This window comes from Halictus rubicundus, chromosome 2 (genome assembly GCF_050948215.1).
Source record: "Halictus rubicundus isolate RS-2024b chromosome 2, iyHalRubi1_principal, whole genome shotgun sequence".
Classification (NCBI taxonomy): domain Eukaryota; kingdom Metazoa; phylum Arthropoda; class Insecta; order Hymenoptera; family Halictidae; genus Halictus; species Halictus rubicundus.
The window spans coordinates 18,708,759-18,724,590 of NC_135150.1; the positions used below are offsets into that span (position 1 = coordinate 18,708,759).

At 38.3% G+C, this 15,832-nt stretch overlaps 3 protein-coding genes across 6 annotated transcripts; 2 read left to right on the plus strand and 1 right to left on the minus strand.

Moving 5' to 3' along the window:
- Nucleotides 1-1,892: 1,892 nt before the first annotated feature.
- On the plus strand, nucleotides 1,893-11,190 carry LOC143365520 (serine/threonine-protein kinase SIK1). 2 transcript variants are annotated; one of them, XM_076805761.1, is made up of 10 exons: nucleotides 1,893-2,146; nucleotides 3,286-3,482; nucleotides 3,568-3,714; nucleotides 3,791-4,111; nucleotides 4,190-4,313; nucleotides 4,383-4,594; nucleotides 4,689-4,834; nucleotides 5,423-5,967; nucleotides 6,211-6,629; nucleotides 11,137-11,190. In XM_076805761.1, the coding sequence occupies exons 2-10, from the start codon at nucleotides 3,357-3,359 to the stop codon at nucleotides 11,155-11,157; spliced, it is 2,061 nt and encodes a 686-aa protein (XP_076661876.1). In that variant the 5' UTR covers nucleotides 1,893-2,146; nucleotides 3,286-3,356; the 3' UTR covers nucleotides 11,158-11,190. The 2 variants fall into 2 exon arrangements, with proteins under 2 accessions (XP_076661876.1, XP_076661875.1); XM_076805760.1 differs by lacking the exon at nucleotides 11,137-11,190 and adding an exon at nucleotides 7,533-9,760.
- On the minus strand, nucleotides 10,016-11,217 carry Mrpl41 (mitochondrial ribosomal protein L41). 3 transcript variants are annotated; one of them, XM_076805762.1, is made up of 3 exons: nucleotides 11,101-11,217; nucleotides 10,536-10,703; nucleotides 10,016-10,427 (listed from the first exon to the last, which is right to left on the minus strand). In XM_076805762.1, exons 2-3 carry the CDS (start codon nucleotides 10,693-10,695, stop codon nucleotides 10,087-10,089), a joined length of 501 nt encoding a protein of 166 aa, XP_076661877.1. In that variant the 5' UTR covers nucleotides 10,696-10,703; nucleotides 11,101-11,217; the 3' UTR covers nucleotides 10,016-10,086. The 3 variants fall into 3 exon arrangements, with proteins under 3 accessions (XP_076661877.1, XP_076661878.1, XP_076661879.1); XM_076805763.1 differs by having other exon boundaries at nucleotides 11,091-11,205; XM_076805764.1 differs by lacking the exon at nucleotides 11,101-11,217 and having other exon boundaries at nucleotides 10,536-10,854.
- A 380-nt stretch (nucleotides 11,218-11,597) lies between these two features.
- Nucleotides 11,598-14,881, plus strand: LOC143362989 (uncharacterized). The gene is made up of 2 exons (XM_076803567.1): nucleotides 11,598-13,905; nucleotides 13,941-14,881. The coding sequence occupies exons 1-2, from the start codon at nucleotides 11,605-11,607 to the stop codon at nucleotides 14,862-14,864; spliced, it is 3,225 nt and encodes a 1,074-aa protein (XP_076659682.1). The 5' UTR covers nucleotides 11,598-11,604; the 3' UTR covers nucleotides 14,865-14,881.
- Nucleotides 14,882-15,832: the final 951 nt, after the last annotated feature.

The following is a 15,832-nucleotide window of genomic DNA, read 5'->3' on the forward strand; positions in this document are numbered from 1 at the left end:
TTTACTATTGTTTTACAATTATTTACTAATTAATTACTTTTTAGAAATAAAACAAAAGTTCTATCGATTCTGCTTAAATGAATAATACATATGCCGCAAATGCATACAGATCCGCAGACTGTTAATTACATGTTACGTGACTTGTGAAGGAAAGAATTATATGTATCTGCTATGCTAAGTCAGAATCAATGTCAGAACATTCGTCCGTGTTTGTGTCTGATAATTTCGCAGAACGTGGTTCATCTTTGCTGCACAGTTATTGTTGTTTAGGTTCACTCAGACCTTTCTTAATAAATTCATTTATCTGATACCTATCGATTACGAATTTAATCGTATCGCCGCAAACAGTTCGAGTGTTCTTGAAGTCTGGGTCACAATGGGCCCGGGCATCGTAGTTACAGAGTTCCATACGCGTTTTTTTAAATCTTTCTAGCCTTCTTTGTCGAATTCAATGGGTTTTCCCTGTACTTTTCTTGGTTATATACATATACTTCTGTGTAGTTTTGACTCTTGACTTTTTTCTAGTACAGTGTTCTTGAATATCTCGTATCTCTTCATGACGCGCATCCAAGGCTAAGATAATTTTCTGATTGGTGCTATGGCTTTCGAAATAATATCTGTTAACATCTCGGGCATGCTATACCGAATTAGGCTTAATTTGTTCGGTAGAAAGTGCTTATATTACGTAAGAATCTAAATCTAAAAAATTCTGATATTATTAATTACTTGAGTTGTCGAAATAAATTCTAAAATATTGTCTACATCGTGTATTATTTAATAATACTTTACACGATCTTGTCGTTAAACCATAAAGACTGTTTTCCTCATTTTATTTTTCCGCATAAGCCAAATTTCATGTTGCCCTTTGCGTAGACAACCGGCCATGCGGGCAGGCTTTCACCAGATTCCCTTCAACAATTTCTCATACTCTATAAACATCCCAAATCCGCTCAAACATCCATTCTTCGATCACAATTACACTAATTTGTACCGTCAAACTAAAACATACAAAAAATGTGAAATAACAAAGCATCAAAATTATTCCCACATACAGATTGCCTATCCAAGGGGCAACGCGAGTTCCAAAATTCGTGTAAAGAACATGGCGGTACTTCTAAACACTTCGACACATACAAATCTCGTGTACCAACCATCCAATATAAAGGATAAACAAAAAATAGATCGTTACAACTGAAAAATGACTCACCAACAATCGCGGTACCACAGCGTTAAGCTCGGCGCGAAAGTTCAGGCTGAAGAAACAGCCCGGGAAAGGTTATAGGTAACGTTACGGGCTACGTTTCGTGCCCAACATTTCCCGGGAGGAGGTTTCCCGAGATCCTACACGTGGAATATTTGATTTTCGTCCATTGAAGCGAAACGCAGTGGTACAACGGATCGAATAGTGTCGGCTGGCTGTTGCTAGTGTTGTGGAGCCGGTCGCAAGGGGAACGGGGAATCGTTCGAACGACGTAACAGCAAAGAAGAAGAAGAAGGAGCGAGAAAGAGATAGATAGAGAGAGGGAGAGAGAGTGGTCGACCGCAGTCGGTCGGTGTACGGTTCAACCACGTGGTGGCACACTGGCTATTTGCCTTGCAATTACACCGAGAAAACAATTAACGATGAGACGATAGTAGCGCATACGTTGACGTCAATTCTCGAAGATAACGTGCGCGCGCGTTCGCGTCCGACGCTCCGTGGTGACGCGTTGCTGGTGGTGGTGGTGCGACATCGACTGAGGGGTGGGGGGAAAGAACCTACGAGGTGGTGGTGGTGGTGGTAGCGGTGATGTTCGCTAAGAATGGTTGAGACAGGGACGTGGAGGTGGCGGGGGGGACGAGGGAGAGGGGACAGGGCCGGCGACTCTGGCGTAGGCAGGGGGGTAGCAACATGGCTGTCGGTCAGTCGGTATCGAACCGTCGCGTTACGCGAAGCTCTTACTACTCGCGCGGTAGGAACGCCGCCGCTCCGGGACGAGACACGGAATCTCGTGAACGTGAAGGACGACTTCTCACCGATGGCACGGACTCCCCGACCTTACGCACCCGTCGAGGTCGGTAGCGACAACGCGTCTCCCTCGGTTCAGAAACGGTTCTGCCGGTCCGGAACGTGCAGCGCCCGGTAATTCGGGCCAGGATCGAACGTGTAAGTAGCCGAGTAAACTTGTCAAACAACGTTGCCCGTTCGGTGCTCCCCTGCTCGCTTCCGTGTCCGTGGATTGTTCGACACCAAGGACGATCATCGACCGCTTCGGACATTTTTCAACTTTTTTCTTGTTCCATGTTCTCTCTCTCTCTCTCTTTCTCTCTCCCTCTCTCTCTTTCTCCTTTTATCGTCTTATCGAAGACTATCGACGGGTATCGATCCTGGACCCGTCGATGAGCAAGAGGTCGTTGTCGATCCGTGACGTCAGTCGAGAATACCTATTGTACTTGTTGCAGGAAGCTTTTACACTTTTGCGAAGAAGCTTCTCTCCCCTCCCCCTCTCTCGCGCGCACGGAGGTTTCCCCGCAAGCGTTCGGCACTTTTGCCCCCCCGGAACAATGTCGTCGCTTTTTCCGTGCACGTATTATCGCGAGACGAAGGCGGTTCGATTTCGAAGCATGTCAATTTTCGATCGGTCCTGGATGCGTTTCGGATGGTAAACAGTGAACGACCTGTTTTATTAGTGGCAACGATTGCGATCAAGATTGTCGTCGTCGGCTTGTTCCAGTCGCAGCGACGATTGTAGAACGTCGGCTCGTTTCGAGCAATTTCTTTCTGGTGGATGACCGTTCGTTATTTGAAATGTTAATCGAAATAATTTGAGCAGTTGACGTCAAGGAGAACTGTGATGTCAACGATCCGTGAAAACTCGGGAAATAAGAACATTTTCTCTGATCATTCGACGAATATCTTTGCTTCGGCTGTAGTTTCTTTGGAACTGTGACGCTTGGTTACGAGTATATATTTTTAAACAATTTCATCGATCTCGCGGCAGAATCGTATTACAGAAATTTGGTGAAATTTATTTTGTAATTAGAGTGCAGCTTGGAATAAAATGAAATTTTGTTGTGTCTAAAATACATCTTTTGTATCTGCTTTATTGGTTTGTTTAACAAATTGTCAGGTAGCATGTCCAATTATGCATGCGTGATTCATTACGCTATATGTTATATGATAGGACACAACGGTGGTCGGTATAAATCGTTCGCAGAAAGAAAAGACGGTTTTAAAGCTAGAAGCTGATTTTGTTTTATCGTAGACATTTAGAATTTATTTCTGTCTTTTTATACCTATTACAGGCATTTTTAAGCTACAATAAAAAAGAAACAATCATTCAGAGGTTGGTGAGAGGACGATTTTTACCAAAAAAATGGATTCTGGAGTGGGACAAAGCAAGATCCAAATTCGTGTCGGATTTTATGACATTGAAGGCACCATCGGCAAAGGGAACTTCGCTGTGGTGAAATTAGCTAGACATCGTATCACTAAGACAGAGGTAAATATAATTTATCTATGTACTACCAAAGGTATCTTAACTGGATATTGAATAAAAATGAATCGAACATTATGTCTCTTTTTAGGTAGCCATTAAAATAATTGATAAATCACAATTGGATCCCACCAATCTTGAAAAAGTTTATAGAGAAGTAGAAATAATGAAGCAACTGGAACACCCGCATATTGTCAAATTATATCAAGTTATGGAAACAAAAAATATGATATATATGGTAGGCTTGTATAGAAAACATTTTAGATAGATTTATAGAATTTAAAAAACAGAGTATAACAGCATACCTTTCTTAGGTGTGCGAATATGCGAGCAAAGGTGAAATATTTGACTATATTGCACGATACGGACGAATGGGAGAACCCAGAGCTCGTGCAACGTTTGCTCAAATACTCTCTGCGGTTGAATACTGCCACGCGACGGGTGTAGCGCATCGTGATCTCAAAGCTGAAAATTTACTCTTAGACGCTCAGATGAACGTAAAAATCGCTGACTTTGGATTTAGCAATAGATTCTCGCCCGGCGAAAGATTAAGCACGTGGTGTGGTAGCCCCCCTTACGCGGCACCTGAAGTCTTTCGAGGGAAACATTATGCTGGTCCTGAAATTGATGTGTGGGTAAGCACTTTTACAAATTTGTCTGACGCACAATACCCGACGCAAATACTTTAACGTGCTGTTTCTTTGTAATTGCAGAGTTTAGGTGTAGTACTGTATGTATTAGTATGCGGAGCACTGCCCTTCGATGGTTCTACCCTTCAGTCTTTGAGAGACCGTGTTCTCAGCGGAAGATTTAGAATTCCATACTTCATGAGTACAGGTACTTTCTTCCCTCGTATTTATAGATTTCTTTTTAGTATAGAAAATACATGTCAAATTCTCTTCACAGATTGTGAAAGTTTAATTCGCAAAATGTTGGTTTTGGAGCCATCAAAACGATACACCATTCCACAAATAAAGCGACATCGCTGGATGGCAGGGTCTGCAGACACTATTTGTTCAATGATCATAACAAGACCATCCTCGTCCATCCAAGAACCAAACGAGCAAATACTGCGACTTATGCATAGCTTAGGCATAGATATTACACGGACCAGAGAGGTATTTTCTATTTCTGCAATGTTTATCCGCGTAATGGTAAATTTAAGCAAGCAAATATATTTCAAGATATATTTCTCGCTTTCTCTTTTAACAGTCTTTAAGGAATAGCAGCTATGATCATCACGCTGCCATTTATTTCTTGCTACTGGAGAGGCTGAAGCAACATCGTATTAGTAGCTCGACAAACAATAGTTGCTGGCCTAGTGTGGCAAGAACAAAAGAGGACAAATTCAAATCAAGGTAAGTGGCAAATAAATTCTTTTATTGCACTTTATCATTTCTTACCATTTATTTGAATTAACATGACGTAACTTTGTTGTACAACTTCCAATCCTGCCAGTCAGAAATAGTTTCGAAAACAAACAAAAAAGGAAAGATAGAATTCAATTTTAATCGTATAATTTCTGTTTCCAGCGATAGCTTAGTGGGACGTTGATCTTTAGTGTCGGTGACGCATATTTGGAGATTTTATCGGGACAGGTCGGATTGGAAACACTTCGGTGTCGCTTTAGTTTTGGTAAATCCCCATTTTCTTTTATTGCTTTCTGTTTTTCTTTTTCACGTTAAGATTTTATTTCACGCAACTGAATTTATAATTGCCTTTCGTTAATATTTAATATTTCCTACCTGCTTTGTTGTACTTGAATTCATGAAATTGTATACGCAGTTTTAAACATTTTTTTAAAGTATTAGAGTGATTAATACATCAAGCAAGATAAAGCAAGAGAACTATAAATCTTCACATGTGGATATCTAGCATTTGCGCGGTAAACAATCGTGATATCGTTGTTCGATATTCATAACATGTGTTACATTTTCGTTGTCTAGAACAAGGGAAGATGCGACTCGAGGTGGCAAAAGGTTTAGTTCGACTAGTTCTTCGACCGACGAAGGATGCTGCAGCGCGGAAGGTGACCTGGAAGAGGGTCCGAGCGGCGATGAACTGAGAGAAGCTCAGATAAAGCTCGAAGAACATAGACTAGGCCTAGATCATGATATCAGTCAACGAATTGACAGTCAGATAGTCAATCGACGATTAAGTGATTATCAACACCATTTTGATACCCCACTTATGGATCCTATTGATCCTCCTAGTCGAACAACATTGTTCATTGCCGGCGGTAGTGGTAGTTCGTCGTCCGAACTTTTTGAATCCAGTTTTGATTCCGGTTGCCCGCCAGATTACTCTGGGGCAAACTCGTTCACAAGCAGTTTGCCGTCCTGCACGCCCCCGCCTGCTTTGAGTCCATCGCCAATAACTGGCAGAATATCCAGAGTGTCTCAAGGTCGCAGAGCCTCTGACGGTGGACCCAGACTACTATTCTGTCAACAAGGTGGCGGAGACAGACCGACCAAGCAGCGAAGCATTCAAGGTATATCAATTTTCTATTACAGTAACATTCCGATAACCCGGCATGCTGGGGACCTCGGCAGTGCCGCATTATTAGACTATATCTATAATGAAATTAAAATTTTTTAAAATAATGTTCGTATATCCGTCTGCTTCATACAGCTAAATTTTTTTTTTCGTTAAATAATCATTTTGTATTACATGAAAATTCATCATTTCTGTAAATCTAAAAAGAAACCATTGTAATTTTGATTTATCTTCGTAGATTCGGGCAAAGCAAGGGGTCATTTGGACCTCGTTCATTTAAGACCACCGTCTACACCACCTGAGAATCAACAACAATTCAAACTTCGCGGTGACTTCAGTACACAATTACAGTTATTAGTGCAACAGCGAATGTTGCAACAAAAACGAAACCTCTACCACAGACACAGAGGCGGAGGAAGCCCGACACCGATATCTGTGTCGACGAGCGCCGCAGGCAGGCGTGCTGACCATGTACCGAGACAGGATAGTTATAAACTAGCTCAGAGAACTCAAATCTTACCACCTTTATCTCAGGGACACGTTGACAGAGACTTTGATAGAGAAAGAAAACGGGACGAGGAAAGATGGAAAAGCCTGCCGTCCCGACTAGCAGCAGATTGTCAGTTAGCGGAAAGGACATTGCTGTGGAGTCAACAGGTAATTCTATAAATAGAAGTTTAAAAAAAACACCGTTTGGGTTGAGCCGACTAATAAAAAAAAAAAAAAAAGAAAAGAGAACGTTATCGGGCTGAAATAAAAAAAGAACGGAAAATAACTCGTTGGTATCTGTTCAACGATCGTGTGACGTCATTGCTTTTTGGAGCAAATTCAAATCGTGACAGAATTGTGTACTTATACTCAAACTCAAACACAGAGTATTATATTACAGTTCCTTTTATAGTGTCAACATTGTTGTGAGCGTGTATCATGTTCACAATGGTGATTCGATGTAAATATTATTAGCGTTGTTTATGACATTAGTGACTAGATGTTACTTGTGATATGATAGCACAATTATTTGTGTTAGATGCAAATAAATAATTATTTTTCTTTAATTTGGCAGTTTATTGTTCACTCTGATTTGCCTTACTTCGTGCATGTAACTAACCTCCGACCGAACGTTTACTGTACAGTTAACAAAAACGAAAGAGGAAACACGATTCTTCAGAAACAAATTAGATTGCGGTTCACCTGCATCGCAAAATCGAAAAATCGAAATTTTGTTTTGATAACTGTGCAATGTTAATTTATATAGATATGTTTGCCTGTTAAATACACTTATTCAGACAATAACACATGATTTATGCACCGATACACCGACGCTATACAGAGAATGATAGTCCGCTATATTTTAGCACAACTGCGATGAAGGACTCTCCCTGAACAATACAGCGCTAACTACACCTAAACATGAAGCTTGAGAAATGCATATCATTTGTAGTACCTTTCCTTATTTGGCTTCCTAGATCTTATTTTACTTTCTTTTGAGACAACTTAATCAAAATATTGAGCACAAAAATGATACGAAATGTAAATAATTTAAAGAAGAAAATATATCAGGTGGGTCTCAGTGGAGGAGCATCATACTTGCCACCTGGCAGTGTGGGTGGCTTTTTATGGGCCACCGGAAGCAACCCTCATTCAACCATCTTCGAAAACGTTGGGGATCCAATGGAATGAACATCTACCCTGTTGTACTTTTAATGTTGAATTGGAGATTTTGAGTCTGAAAGACTAGATTCTACATACCAGATACAATAAGCAGTATTGCCTTCCTAGTCTTTCCATATCAGTATCTTTATTTATATAATTACATATATTATCGTATCTATTTTCTAAGTGTCCACGAATGACTTTGTATAAATTTATTTGTAGAACCGTTTCCTCCATTTAACTCTAGCTTTCATACACAAAATCTTTGATTAGATGGAAGGTACATGTTACTACATGCCAAAGATTTACTGTTCTTGCATAATTTTATTTTCCAACATTCTGTGTCGAGCGTAAAATTTTATCACCTATATTTATATACGTAGACACGTGTTTCATTCATGGAACAACTACATACATGCCATATATATATAGGTACTGAGATAAACATTATTAAAAAAGAAATCTTTATCATGTAGCAGCATGAACACCTACCTATCGACTGGCTGATTTTTATCAGTCGAATATCCAATTATATCATAGACTGATAATTAACAAGAAAAAAAAACACCAACCAAGTTTATATTTATGAGCGAGTGGCATATGTCTTGCTTTACAATGGCTATGTTTAATTGGAAGTACAACGTCTATAGTCATGCATATTCTAATGACAATTAACAAGAGTGCTTTTGATGTGCTTCCCGAATACATTTCAGCAAATTATCATACGATTGTGGTATTGCTTATGTATTTATCCTGACACTTTTATTGTTTCCAAGCTATTCCGGTCTACAATAATCGAAAAATAAAATTCTTTGGTTGATGCATTGATTCTTTGGTTAACTTCCATTTCACAAACTGTTTGTTATGGAAAAAGTTTAGTGTACTGTCACAGAGTGAAAATAAGTATCAGTGCTCAAGCAAAAGACAAGTAATTATACATAGAATAAGGTATAGGAGTGCAATAATCTTTCCTTCACAGGAATGACTGAAACAAGATTTATTTAGAATCAGATGCAAGAATTATGCCACTTCTGCTTTTCCATGCAATTAATTGAGGAGTGGAATTAAGGGAACTATGTTGAACATTTTTGTTATACATTTCCGTTAAACGATTAGTACGATAATATTGTACAAAATTTAGCTGTTTTATCATTCCACTCTTCATTATGATGGTTATAGTGAGTTAGGAAATAATAAAAACAATAATAAATAGCGATAAATAGTAGCTGCTGTTGAAAAAAAAAAGGAAAATAAAGTGCTGCATTCTGTAAAGATGTTTAAATAAAACTGTTGTATACATGATCTTTAATGAAAATGATTGTTTACATGTTAAATTATATATTTTTTATGCGTTCTGGTTTTCTACAAAGGATGCAGGTCGCATTCATAGTTACTGGGTACTATTACCGCGCATAAATGTTAGTACAAAGTTATCATTTCACTTGAAACGAAATAAACGTGCAGTTCTACTTCAGGAGCTTTTTGTATGATTGAAAATTGAGATGGAAAGGTGAATGAATCGGTGACATAACTAAAAAAAAAACTATTTGTACATTTTGATACGAATACAGCACTTTCCAAGGCAAATATATATTAGATTCTAGTAGTCTAGTCAGTAGGAAGCAATACCGGCCGCGCACAACTGACAACGACTTTAATATTCAAATTCTCCGCCATTTTTTACCCAACAAAAAAAAAAACAATCAAACTTCGCTCAAAGTCTTTTGATAAGTAAAAAAAAACGATAGCTGTTAAGTTAGCATAATCATACCGGGATCTTGTTCTGGCATATAATTCTCAAAAAAACCCTCCCATAAATGTGCGAACGAAAACTCAGGAATTGAAAATCGGTTTGGCACCGTTCAGCGTTCATGTCTTTATTAAAGTAATACTTTCACGTTGCATGCAACAAATATCATTTGTAAAATGTATGACATTCTATTGATTAGCGCGTAAATTAGTTTCATGATTAATTCTAAGAACACAATTTTACTACCAAACAAATCTTTTGAAAAGAGAAAAACTATCACCGACAATGACATATTACTATCATTTCGCAATATGTTATCCAATCACGCGAACGAGTGCTTCGCGGATTTGTTCGAATATATTGTATTAAAATTTGGCAATACAAATTGAACAAAAAAAAAAAAGAAAAAATAGGGAAAAAACGTTGCTAACCAAAATGTCCGTTTTTACATTTGCAATGAATTATTTGTTTTATTGTTTCCTTGCTGTCATGTATGATAGTAAGTAATTACTATTTATCAACTGCAAAACTGTCAGCAAGTGTATACATTGCGTGTATGAAAATACTAAATAAAACCATATGCAGACTGCAAAATGAAATGCTATTTCTATGTCTATAGGATATTAAAGTTACTCGAATACCATGAATTTTCATTTTTATCATTCCATTTGTTTAACTTACATTTACATTAAATGTAATTACATTTTCAATTCAACTAGATCCATTCTCGTCAGTAAAAATATCTGTACCAGTTTGTTCTGCCCTCAGTTTTGCTTCATAGGGCGTTAACTTTTCGTATTCACTGGGATTTAACGGTTCACCATTTGAATCCAATTGATTTTCTGCAAAATCCGCTTTAATTTTTTTCGCATATACTAAGTCGAATAAATCTTTAGCTGTGAATTCACGATTTTCCACTTCTTTAACTTTATAAGAAACATATGGTTTTAAATCAAAATCCTTCAGTGAAGGCACAATAATCTCTGGTATCATTTCTGGTATAGTGATCCATTTACCCCGTACACGCAGCCCCGTTGATCTTACCCCTCTGCCTAAAAAGAATTAAGTAGTGCAATATAACCTAACTTCTATTTACAAATATGACATTTCATTTTAATGCATTCAATAAAGATATAATGATTAAAAGAAAAAGAACTTACGATCAATTGGAATGTCGCAATTTGGATTGGTTGCTTGTTCCTGTTTAAAAGAACGACTACCTCGCTTGTTGTATAATAGAAATTTTCGAAAATTTCGTTTGCCATAACAAGCAGACGAAGTCGAAATTTGTCGACTTATAACCATACACGTCGATGACATTGTAATTTCTGAAAGATACAGATAACATGAGTTATTCACACGATTATGAAATAATCGATTGTTACGTTCTTTATTAAAATCAATAGTTATTCTATTTAGTGACTGCTACATAGGTTATTTTCTATCGAAATCTGATCCTTCTAATTTTAACCGTATTCGGATACACTTTCTTAAAATGAAATAATATTTGCATAGCTTAACACGCTATTATCTATATACATAACATATAATTATCTATCATTAAATCACATGGAAATATTTTCAATGAAAATCTCAGCAGAAATGATATCACTGGAAACATGTAAGATTAGAATTACAAAGTATGGCATGTATTTTTCAAATTGTTACTGTCTCACAAATTCCTTAAAACTTAATCGACAATTCATTAAATTTACCATAAATTACTATTTTGTTTATATCTGTTTAATGCTTTTGTTTCAGTTAAAGATAGCTACTTCCTGAAACATCAAATCACTGACCACTCTTATATTAGCTTTTATAGTACCGTAGATTAAACGCTAGGTGGCATTACGGTTCCACCATAGAGCACAAAGTAGTCTTAAAAACATGAGCACTCTCATTCCTCTCTGGTAGAACTACCTTCCCCAACTACCCGCCACGAGCAACGCTGGCGCAACAAAGCGACGAAGAGACTAAGCATGCCTGAGCGTTTTAGAAAACAATATTCTATTGTATTCGCGAGACTGCAGTGTAGCAGAGATGGTGCACTGAAAGCCTATAGAGAAACTTTTGATCAAAGGAAAGCTGTTTTGGAAAGCTGATGAGTTTGTAGCTGTGACAAATGCTCGTAATAATCAAGGTAATATATTACTGCAAATTGCAATAATCAATAAGCATAAGAATATTACTTCTAAGTTACGCAAATGTTCCTTTGTAGTAAAAAGAGATATGACAACACCACTTCATCTTTCGGCTCAGAAAGGAAATGAGCTAATTAGCAAAATGCTTTTAAACAAAGGGGCCAACGTCAATGATATGCAAAGTGGTCAAAGAACTGCACTTTATATTGCAGCTGAAGAAGGGGATGAAAAAATTATGGAAAACTTGCTAAAATGTGGTGCAGAATATGATTTGAGAGATAAAGAAGATGAAACACCTCTTCATATTGCTGCTCAAAAAGGGCATGAAAAAGTTGTAGAACTCTTGCTAAAATATGGTGCAGAATATGATTCAAGAGCTAAAGGAGATATAACACCTCTTCATATTGCTGCGCAAGAAGGGCATGAAAAAGTTGTGGAAATCTTGCTAAAATATGGTGCAAAATATGATTTGAGAGATGAAGAAGGTGAAACACCACTTCATATTGCGGCTCGGAAACGGAATAAAAAAGTTGTGGAAATGTTGCTAAAATATGGTGCAGAATATAATCTGATAAATAAAAGAGGTGAAACACCTCTTCATATTGCTGCTCAAGGAGGGCGTGAAAAAGTTATACAAATCTTGCTAAAATATGGTGCAAAATATGATTTGAGAGATAAAGAAGATGAAACACCTCTTCATACTGCGGCTCGGAGACAGAATGAAAAAGTTGTGGAAATGTTGCTAAAATATGGTGCAGAATATGATTTGGGAAATAAAAGAGGTGAAACACCTCTGCATATTGCTGCTCAAGGAAGGCATCAAAAAGTTGTGGAAATCTTGCTAAAATATGGTGCAAAATATGATTTGAGAGATGAAGAAGATGAAACACCTCTTCATATTGCGACTCAGAAACAGAATGCAAAAGTTGTGGAAATGTTGCTAAAATATGGTGCAAATTGTGATTTGAGAAATAAAAGAGGTGAAACTCCTCTTCATATTGCGGCTCGGAAACGGAATAAAAAAGTGGTGGAAATCTTGCTAAAATATGGTGCAGAATATGATTTGGGAAATAAAAGAGATGAAACACCTCTTCATATTGCTGCTCAAGAAGGGCGTGAAATACTTGTGGAAATCTTGCTAAAATATGGTGCAAAATATGATTTGAGGGTTAAACAAGGTGAAACACCTCTCCATATTGCGGCTCGGAAACAGAATGAAAAAGTTGTGGAAATGTTGCTAAAATATGGTGCAGAATATGATTCGAGAGCTGAAGGAGATGTAACACCTCTTCATATTGCTGCTCAAGAAGAGCGTGAAAAAGTTGTGGAAATCTTGCTAAAATATGGTGCAAAATATGATTTGAGAGATAAAGAAGATGAAACACCTCTTCATATTGCGGCTCGGAAACGGAATGAAAAAGTGGTGGAAATCTTGCTAAAATATGGTGCAGAACATGATTTCAGAAATAAAAGAGGTGAAACACCTCTTCATATTGCTGCTCAAGAAGGGCGTGAAAAAGTTATGGAAATCTTGCTAAAATATGGTGCAAAATATGATTTGAGATATAAAGAAAATGAAACACTTCTTCATATTGCGGCTCGGAAACGGAACGAAAAAGTTGTGGAAATGTTACTAAAATATGGTGCAAATTGTGATTTGAGAAATAAAAGAGGTGAAACTCCTCTTCATATTGCTGCTCAAGAAGGGTGTGAAAAAGTTGTGGAAATCTTGCAAAAATATGGTCCAAAACATGATTTGAGAGATCGAGCAGATGAAACACCCCTTCATATTGCGGCTCGGAAACGGCATGAAAAAGTGGTGGAAATCTTGCTAAAATATGGTGCAGAACAAGATTTAAGAAATAAAAGAGGTAGAACACCTGTTCATATTGCTGCTCATGAAGGGCATGATAAAGTTGTGGAAATCACGCGAAAATATGGTGTAAAATATGATTTGAGAAGTAAAGTAGATGTAACACCTCTTCATATTGCGGCTCGGAAAGGGGATGAAAAAGTTGTGGAAATGTTGCTAAAATATGGTGCAGAATGTGATTTGAGAAATAAAAGAGGTGAAACACCTCTTCATATTGCTGCTCAAGGGGGGCGTGAAAAAGTTATACAAATCTTGCTAAAATATGGTGCAAAATATGATTTGAGAGATAAAGAAGATGAAACACCTCTTCATATTGCGGCTCGGAAAGGGAATGAAAAAGTGGTGGAAATCTTGCTAAAATATGGTGCAGAACATGATTTGAGAAATAAAAGAGGTGAAACACCTCTTCATATTGCTGCTCAAGAAGGGCGTGAAAAAGTTGTGGAAATCTTGCTAAAAAATGGTGCAAAATATGATTTGAGAGATAAAGAAGATGAAACACCTCTTCATATTGCTGCTCAAAAAGGGCATGAAAATTAGTGGAAATCTTGATAAAATATGGTGCAGAACATGATTTGAGAAATAAAAGAGTTGAAACTCCTCTTCATATTGCTGCTCAAGAAGAGCATGAAAAAGTTGTAGAGATCTTGCTAAAATATGGTGCAAAATATGATTTGAGAGATAAAGAAGATGAAACACCTCTTCATATTGCGGCTCGGAAATGGCATGAAAAAGTGGTGGAAATCTTGCTAAAATATGGTGCAGAACATGATTTGAGAAATAAAATAGGTAGAACAGCTCTTCATATTGCTGCTCAAGAAAAAGTTGTAGAAATTTTGCTAAAATATGGTGCAGAACATGATTCGAGAGCTAAAGGAGATATAACACCTTTTTATATTGTTGCTCAAAAAGCTCATGAAGAAGTTGTTGAGTTTCTGGTGCTGAAATTTGTTGCTGAAGTTGGCGTTGGGAATGAGTATGGTAGAACAGCATTGCATATTAAGGAGTACATAGTTAAACTAAAAACTGCAGGCTTGTACGTAGGTGAAAGAGTGTTAATGTTGGCTAATAGTGACAAAGAGGTTCGCAATTTTTGGTGCGAATGTGAAGCAGAAATCGAAATTATGAGGGGCGAGAAGATTGATAGTAGCAATATTTCTTTTCATGATATCCTGACAAAGAGTATAAGTCAATTAGCAATATATGCAAAGAATGAAAATATAGTACAGGCCTTGAAATCAGATGATTATGAAACGAAATTTCCACTATATGCTAGTATGATAAATAGTCGATTTAGGAGAGGTATAGAAAAAAAAGAGTTACTGGAACAAGGCAATAAGTTTTTGCATTCTCTCTCCGAAAGCCTTCCTGAATTACCACCTTATTGTACTGAAGAAATATTGAGTTACATAAATGATGAAGATTTAAGAATTTTAATAGATGCTTGTAAGCCTTTGAATAGCCCTAATACATAGTTACTATATAGTAATAAAACTGATGTGACACTGAGCGAATTTTTTTTTCAATATTTCCTGAGCTTATAAATCGAATTTTCAATACAATTCAATTTTTTTATTATTAAAACAATATGAAGAAGGTTTTGAAGGTTATAATATCACAGTCCGCAACGAGTCACACGATCATTCATGCCAAGCAGCAGTGGTTCAGTAGTTTTGGCAGGAATAGTAGCGTCCAATAAGAGCAAAGATTGGAACATCAGTCACGTCCAATCACGTTTAATCATGTGATGGCTGTGAACGTGGTGCCATCTAAGTCGATTCCCTCGCAAGTGAACTAAGTGAACTAACAAGTGAACATTTTCGTCGGGATAAGCTCTAAAAGTCATTCGTATTAACAATAGTGTTCTGATTAAAAACATAAAAGCATAAATTGCTAATAACGCTTGATCCTCCATCCGTTTACATTGTATGCCATATGGCAGTAGCTTGGTCTTCGACGTTCGTCGCTCGTCGGCCCTCGTCGAGCGTCGTCGCCGTTTATTCGTCGAGCTGGCAAGAGTTATCCGAAGATTTAGAGCCCGCGGGCAGCCCGGGCAAGTGCCGGAGCCCGCGGGCAGCCCGGGCAGGTGCCCGAGCCCTCGGGCAGCCCGGGCAGGAGCCCGAGACCGCGGGCAGCTCGGGCAGGCGGGGCAGGAGCCCGAGCCCGCGGGCAGCTCGGGCAGCCCGGGCAAGAGCCCGAGCCCGCGGGCAGCTCGGGCAGGCCGGGCAGGAGCCCGAGCCCGGGCAGGTGGCCGAGCCCGCGGGCAACTCGGGCAGCCCGGGCAAGAGCCTCAGCCCGCGGGCAGCCCGGGCAGGTGCTCCTTATTCTGAGGATCGATCTTTTGATATGTTTCACCCGAAGAACTACTAGCAGACTCTACCCTGGCAAGCTCGCAGGAATTTAAAAAGGAAGCCACGCAAAGAAGAATATGCACAACTCGTAA